The sequence below is a fragment of the Larimichthys crocea genome, chromosome XIII (assembly GCF_000972845.2).
Source record: "Larimichthys crocea isolate SSNF chromosome XIII, L_crocea_2.0, whole genome shotgun sequence".
NCBI lineage: Eukaryota > Metazoa > Chordata > Actinopteri > Sciaenidae > Larimichthys > Larimichthys crocea.
Genome location: NC_040023.1, coordinates 17,477,992 through 17,486,085, shown reverse-complemented (window position 1 = coordinate 17,486,085; position 8,094 = coordinate 17,477,992). Strand labels below are relative to the sequence as shown.

General features: G+C 42.6%; 1 protein-coding gene across 1 annotated transcript in view; it reads right to left on the bottom strand.

The window, feature by feature from the left end:
- The window catches only part of LOC109141056 (zinc finger protein 804A), a 21,139-nt gene extending 13,563 nt beyond the window's left edge, over positions 1–7,576 (bottom strand). The window contains exons 1-2 of the mRNA XM_027286168.1: positions 7,415–7,576; positions 6,903–7,211 (exon numbers count right to left, since the gene is read on the bottom strand). Of these exons, the coding sequence (XP_027141969.1) occupies positions 6,903–7,055 (153 nt within the window). The 5' untranslated portion in view covers positions 7,056–7,211; positions 7,415–7,576. The remainder of the gene's footprint in view (positions 1–6,902; positions 7,212–7,414) is intronic.
- Between the last annotated feature and the right edge of the window lie 518 nt (positions 7,577–8,094).

Sequence of the window (8,094 nt, the reverse complement as noted above, 5' to 3'; positions counted from 1 at the left end):
ATGATCCGAAGATCAAGCTAAGGACCAAAATGAAAAGCCTCTTGGTGTCCGCTAAGCTGGGAGTGATTCCTGGGCTTCTGCTCAACCAGGAAGAGCTGGTTCACAGCCTCTCTTCCAGTGAGTCATCTCTCCTCTAGAGAAGAGATAATTAATTTGTCTGAGCTGCTCTTAACCCAGGTCTGTGTGTCAGTGTTAAAGACGCACACAGGCATTCAAGCACGCGTGCGTGTGTAACATGCACATCCACGTGTGCATGCAGGCACATACTGTAATGCACGCTGAGTTAATGGAGCTATAATTGTATCCTGTATTGTTTAATTGTTGTCATGTGAAATCATGAATCTAGGCGGAGCAGCAGAATGAGGAAAGTGCAATGGGGGTTACTGAAGAACAGAAATACTGGCCACCAAATAAAGCACATCTTTTTTTTTTTCATTCCTTCAAGGATTTTTCAGCAATATTGCTACTGCAATATTACTCCCATCGCCTACGCACACAAACTCCCATATAGGCATACTGTACACACATATGCACACAAACACACAGAGATTCAAAGGCCTAAACAGTTGAACTCTTGACCTGCTAAAAAATGAATGAGCCGGTGTGATGAGACGAAAAGCAATAGGAGAGGGAGATGAGAGGTTTGCTACGGAGTGGGGGATGAGAGCAAAGCTACTGGCTAGAGAAATGGATGGAAGAAGAGACAGACAGTGGCCAAAGAAAAAAAGGAAAAGGCAGACAAAGAGGTTGCAGAGTCTGGAGAATAAAAGAGGATAAGATCAAGACGTGAAGGAGACATGACATCCTAATGACTGTGAAACAAAAACACTTTTATCTCTTCATCTCTCACCTGCCGTCTTGCTTTCCTCATTGTGTTTTTTTTTCTTCTTTTGTCACGACACGGGCAATGAAACTCTTTTGATAACTATGATTTGAGGTTTTTGTGCGTATGATTTTGTTTTGGAGCATGTCTTTCAGTTTCTACCTGAGCTGGTGTTCCAGATGGTTCATCAAACATCCTGTAATTATCAAACACTCTCTAATTGTATGTGAGTGTGTGTGTGTGTGTGTGCCTATGTGCTGGTGTGTCTCCAGGTAATTATCTGATGCTGCGATCACTAATGACCACACAGACAAACATCTGTCCCAAGGTAATATACAAAATGAGAGGTTGGCCATCTGGTGTGCGTGCGTGTGTGCGCGTGTGTGTGCAGGTAGCTGACTTACGTATCACTCAAATCATACGTCCAATACCTGAATGTGCACTTTAAAGATGTTTTACGCTTTGTGATCACAATGTTCAATCAAAAGAAGGAGCCCTCACTATTCCTGTGATCACATACTATTACCAAACACTCTTAGCCTACACGCTACCCTACAAACATGCTCACACACACCCACACAGAGCTCATGCAGAGCAGCTCGGCACCACAGACATCCCTAAAGTCATGTCAAAAGAGCAGGTTTTACCTCTCAGGCATCAGACCTCAACAAGGATAAATAAGTCCTTCCAATTCATAAACCAGCATCTTAAGTCTGGCAGAAATTTTATTCCAAATGGAGGGTAGTAAATGTGCACAAACACAAGTCCTCCAGGGGAAACATCCTTTGTGTGATTGAAAAATAGCTTTTGTGCAAGTTTAAATGGTCCTTCAATTCATGCATTCAAGTCAGGGGTGTGTGAACGTTGGTGTGCATGCTTGTGTTTCCAATAAAGACCAGGTCAAAGGCATTCATAAAGAATGAGTCGGTCTTCTAAATTGAATCAAGATCATCACCACCTCAGAGGTGGTCAAGCTGTCACAAAGCCAGCCAAGCACACTCAAGCAGAGGTACAAAGACACCTATACACAGGTAGAGATGAATGCGCTTTTGCATCTCCGTCTTTTTCTAAATCCTCCCTGCTGGCATGCTGCATTGCTGTTGAGAGACTGACAGGTTATGTCACCTCAAACAACAGGTTCATTTACGTTACGTTTAGGTTACACATTGCAGCACAAACAAACAGGCAGGAAACTTGCCTAAAAAAAAATGGAAGAAGGAAAATGGAAGAAGAAAATAAAAATCAAAGAAAGCTGAGAACGAGTTTGGAAAAGTCGGAAAATACTGAGGCAACAAAGTGAAGACATTGCATTTCCTCCAGGGAACCATCCTGGTTATCAAGTAGAGGTTATTATGCTATGAAGCACTAATGAATTCATTAGATAAATGAAATGTCAATAAAGGCTTGAGAGAGTGTTAAAATTGATGCCAACTGTCGTCCTCTCCCTCTTTCCCTCTTTCCCTCCTCTTTCTTTTCATCCTATCTCACCCATCTGTCCCAATTATCTACCTTTCTCCCCAACACACACTCCCATGCACACTCTCTCCGGAGTGTTGAGTGTAAACTGTGATGGAGGACATTAGCGGTGATCAGTGGGAGCACTTTGCAGTGGTCAGCAGGAATAGTCCAGTCATACAGGACTTTAGTATTCAGCAGCACTCACCTGCTCACTCTCAAACTGCTGCACTAGGCCCTGATGGCTGTGTGTGTATGTGTGTGTGTGTGTGTGTAGGTGCAAGTGTGCGTGTGTCTGCATTAACATTACACTTTATGAATGTGAGTGACTGCAGCATTAGGGGCCATGACTCTGAAACAGCTTTTCTGTCGACACAACTTCAAGGCTGCTTTTAAGTATGTATCGCAAACACCTTTTTTTTAAATCTTAAACTCACATTTAACTAATCCCTTTCTGACATTTGTCGAACCTCATAAATGTCAAGATGCTATTAGTAGCCCCCCCGGGATTTCTTTGATACTGAGCCTCTATCACTTATTATTATGATCATCATTAAAAGTGCAAATATTCCTGGATATCGTGTTTACAGCCATGAGCAAACTGGCACGCCAAATGGCAATCCAGTTGGCTCATCTCACCTCTGTCCCCTCATGACGGCTTAATATTTGTAGCTAAGTACTTGACTCACTCTGAACATGGCCCGTGTTTTTGTGCAGCTAAATACTTTTCAAGATAATTGTTCAGGGCATATGTTTAAATGCCACCTCATTTACATAAACACTGTTCAGCTCCCCGCGGAATCAATGAAAACACGAGGGTGCAAACGCAGAGTCACATCCACATACACACACACACACGCGGCAGTGCATTTGCACTCACTTTGACACTGTGCTGTACAGCCGACGATTCATCTGTTTTCTGCAACGGCAGTGAAATATACATCAAAGTGATCTTCAGCAGATGAACAGCTAAGTATGCACACACACACACACAAGGCGATAATATTTGACACAGGAAGGGGTTTGTAAAGGAAAACTGGGAGACAGAGAGAACAGAATTTGAGGGTTTTCAGCCAAGAGACAGAAAAAGAAATGGAAGGCGTGTATCAGTTTGGATCTGTCTGAACTGAGGGATGAATTAAGGCTCTATCGGTCCTCTTTACACACACCTTTTCCGTCGCTACATCTCTCCTCTTGTCCTTCCTCTTTCCTGACACCAAGAACGAAAAATCTTTGAAGTGTTAATGAGAGTTTGAAGAATGACTCACCAGTGGTGATTAAGCACTAATATACATACGGGAACCAAAATTTAGACACGTCCGAGAGACCTATCACAATGACTAATTAGTGATGATAAAGTAGTAATGAGCAAAATCCTAATCTAGACATACTGCAACACTCCACAGGGAGGCTAACTAAACAACAAAGCAGAGAACTCTTAGCAAACACGAGAGGATTTGTTGCGGAGGAAGAGAACTGTGTGTCGAGATGGCTGTTCTTTACTCCCTTACAGGCGCCTGGTGTTTTCTTAATGCTGCAATTTCTTATCAAAGTGAAGACACAAGAAGTTACCCCTGACAAATCCCTGTTGTAATATCCTTTGTACTCCCCCGATCTAAGCCAAATCAAAGAGCAGCTGACTGTGTGCTGGCTGGCACGGCATCACCTTCAATGGAATGGACAAGAGCAAAAGATGCTGCTCTGCATGTCTTGAAGACATGTGTTAAACTAACCCACTCATGGCTGAAGGACTTTGTTTCACCTTAATACAAGAGGTCACTTTTGAACTACTTGACCACAAGCACTGCCTGTTTGTCATGCTGACAGGCCCGTAAATTAGGGCATGTCTAAGCTAATATGGATAAATCTGAAAGCACATCTTTTTTTAGTTTTTGACCTTCCGTGTCTACTTAGCAAGCATTTTCCAACACCGAAAACTTTCCACATGTAGATTTATCTACATTAGTGGCTGTGGAGGTAAATGCCGTCCTTCCTAGTGTGAATGACACGTTATACACACATATTACACTATGCCTGCAGCATCTATAGAATAATATGTATTCAACATAATGTGAACTTCTATTTCTAGACCTCATAAAGGTCAGCTATAGTAGAGCTTGTAAAACCCTGAATCTGGTGTGGATAATGTTTTGGTCAGGGACACTTCTGCAGGGACAGGGTTTGAATCTAGATATTGCTGTTGAGTCACTGCTGCTCATAAAGATATTTGAAGGTTTATAGACCTGTATAATGTAGGTGTAATGTAAGTCTCATAATGTTCAATACGGGATCTGATTTCACTGTTCGATATGACAATTCAACTGCTCATAATCACAGTCCTTTTTCAATGAAGACATGTCATAGAGTGAAAAGGAATAGTGTTAATTATAAAATTAATAATAGCTGAATTCACACTGTCATGACTTACTGGGACAATTGAATCTCACAGAGACATCATTAATATTATAACTGCCGTTTTTCCCTACTATGACATAAAAATTTCTGCTGTAAAAACAGGCCTACTGGGATGGTGAGCTGCAAAACTAGATTTGAGAGAACGTTGATTTAGTTTAGGAAATCCAGTGTTCCAGTCTTTCACAAGCACTTGAGTGCACCAACCAGAAAGGAATTTCAAACAGTCCCTGCTCTAACAGCCTTGCTACATACTGTATAAGTCAAGGACCATCTGAAATGTTTGCCAGCATGATACATGATTTTTCAGATACCTTAGGGGAATCTAGAGGAATATATATATAAAAAGCTCACTGTGGGTTTAAAGAAGGCCCACCGATTAAATAAGTAAAACTACTACAGTCCTACAGACTCACCAAATATTTGATTAAAACTGCAACTAACGACCATTCAGTTAGTCTGCTTATTGTTTATCATTATAATATAAATGTTTTTGTCTTTAGAAATACCTATCCTATCCAAAAGTCCACTTTGAGATATCGAGTTTACAGTTATAGAAATCAACTCATTTAAAAGGTAGTCAAAACAGCTGCAGATCTTCTGTCAATAAAAAAAAAATCAATGAACCACTTCAACACCACTTTTGATTTCAAATGTCTTCAAATGAACTATCATAACATGCCAAAATGATCAGAAACGTGCCCGCCTGAAAAAACAAAATTATTCATCAGCCTAAAAACTGTAGATATGCTTAATATAGTCAGTCAAGCACATCCAAATTAGACTTTCTGAGAAATTAGACTTGTTTCTGAGACATGACTAATATTTTTCTAAGGGCAATAAAAAAATGAGATGATGATTTCAATGGACTCTGAGAGAGATGATTCATAAAGCAGATTTAAAAGGGAGATCCCTAGTTTGTAGAAATTGAGATATATATTTAGAGTGTATCGAGGAATTATCTCATTAACTGGTGCCATTGTAATCCATCTGGGGAATGAGAGTGTATCTGAAGTTGCAAGTTAATGTTGTTATTATTAATATGACTCTTTGCAGCATCTCTGCTAGTCTGACTGTGTCTGCTCAACACTATTCGCTCATTCCCATCACATAGTGAGTGCGGGCCGAACATGACAGACTGGTAATGACTTGAGTAGGAACACACACACACACACGCTCACACAGACACACTCATACACACATACCAGCTGCTCCTTTCCTCCTTTCTCATCAAACTTGTCATCAGCTCCGCCAGTTTGTCTCGTCTCACATTAAGAGCTCATGAATAATGTGTGATTACCAGAGACCCTCAGAGCAGCTCCTGAATCTACAGAACACACACACACACACACACACACACCCTAATTCACACAGTCCAAAATATCATGTACATATTTACATATACTGTCATTTACTTTGCTTTTCTCTCTCTGACTTGTTTCTCTCCCTGTCACACACTCTTTCGTTGTCTCTACAAGTGCACACACACACACACACACACAAACATTCAGCCTGAAAATACACACACCCAGTTTGTAATTAAATGCCAGTTCGGTTGCTCAAAGGGACCACGGACACCACGGAAAGGTCAGGAAGTTACCCTACTAGGCTGAGCAGGTCACACACACACTCATCATAGACACACACTCACGGAGACACACACCGACTAACACACACCTAACAAATACTCCCCAGGTAATTAGTGCTATTTTCGGCTGGGCAACTCATCTCCTCCTGATAGCACTAATGTAGTTTGATTCGTTTAATTCCCATAGCCGTGAGAGAGAAGGAGGCATGGAGGGACAATTGCTTCATGGTTGAATACCCAGTTTCTCCTCTGTTTGAAATATTCGCTACTGTCCTCTGCCAAAATAATAATAATTTTTAAAAAACACTCTTATATGACTCATGAAAAGAAAAAAAGACAGCTGATCACTTGTAAAAATATCCAACTCTGTCATCCACCTCCTCAGTAGATGACAATGCCAATGGGTCTGCTATAGGCTGTTGTTGTCTTATAGCTTGCCCACACTGTACACACACTTTTTGACTTACTTGTGAGGAACTTACTATGACAACTCTAATTTCTTAACTCTTGCAATGACTTAGCCCCAAGAGGAAGTGAAGTAAGTGGCTGAACACACACACACACACACACATACACACACACACACCTAAGCAAATCTATCAAATCCAAAGCATGTTCTCCTACCGGTGAATCACTGGTTGCGGTTGGACACAGTGGTCCTCTGAAGACTCCCTTGACGCGCCGAAAGTGTCCATTGCTCAGGTGTGTGGAGCTGATAACCAGGTAGTAACACGCGCTGCACGCCATCCCAGGGGCCTCACGGGGCTTTGGGCCCATGTACTGTACAGCTTGGTTCCTCTGACCACGAGTTCTGGGTGCTGGCGGTGTCCCGGAGGGCGCCAAAGTCTGGTTGTTGCGCAGGCAGGTGAGAGCGCGACCGGTCCGGTGCGATGGAGGAGGTCTCACTCCTGTCCTCTGTTGGGAAGTCTGTGTCTGCATTTAAAAAAAGAGGAGATCAGATGAGACTGTGCCCTGTGTGATAAGACTATACCTGCTTGTGTGATGTGTGTGTGTGTGTGTGTGAGAGAGAGAGAGAGAGAGAGAGAGAGAGAGAAAGAAAGAAAGAAAGAGAGAGAAAACTACAAATAGAAAGAGCCAGACAGAGAAAGAATAAGAGGCTGGGATGTTATACTGACCGAGCTCTGCCGCTGGAGTCTGCGCTTGGCATGCTGTCGTCGGTCTGGCTTAAATAAATGAATGAGCGCCTGTAGAGTGCCAGAGGAAGAGAGATCTCTCCAGTCTCTGTTTCACACACACTCTCTCTCTTTCTCTCCTGACTCACCCATCCTCTCTCTCTCTCTCTCTCTCTCTTTCTCTCTCTCTCTCTTTTTTTTCTTTTTTTACAGTCCACTGGTCCAGTCTGTAAAGTGTATGCTGCCTCAGCCAAGTAGCGGCATCAGCAGCAGCAGCACCCAAATTGGGGTTCTCAATAAAGAAAAGGGGAACAGACACCCTCGCAGGTGCGCTTCCGATTCACGCACGTCGAAAGAAAGGGAAAACATCTGACCCCTCTGTCTCCCCCTCTCTGCTCTCTGTATTGATTGACACCGGGGTTTAAAATCACCCGTGTTGTGGATGAAATTCCGCTGTACGAGGTCGGAGAGACTCATCCAGAGAAGTCCTGTAGTTATTATCGGGGCTTCAGCGGAGACAGGCTGAAGTGGTCCTCTCTCTCTCTCTCTCTCTCTTTCTCTCTCTCTCTCTCTCTCTCTCTCTCTCTCTGTGTGTGTGTGTGTGTCTGTGTGTCTGCCTCTTCTCTTTTCGGAGGCTGCGCCGGACCGGATTCTTGTCTGCTGTAGCCTATAATATGTAGCCC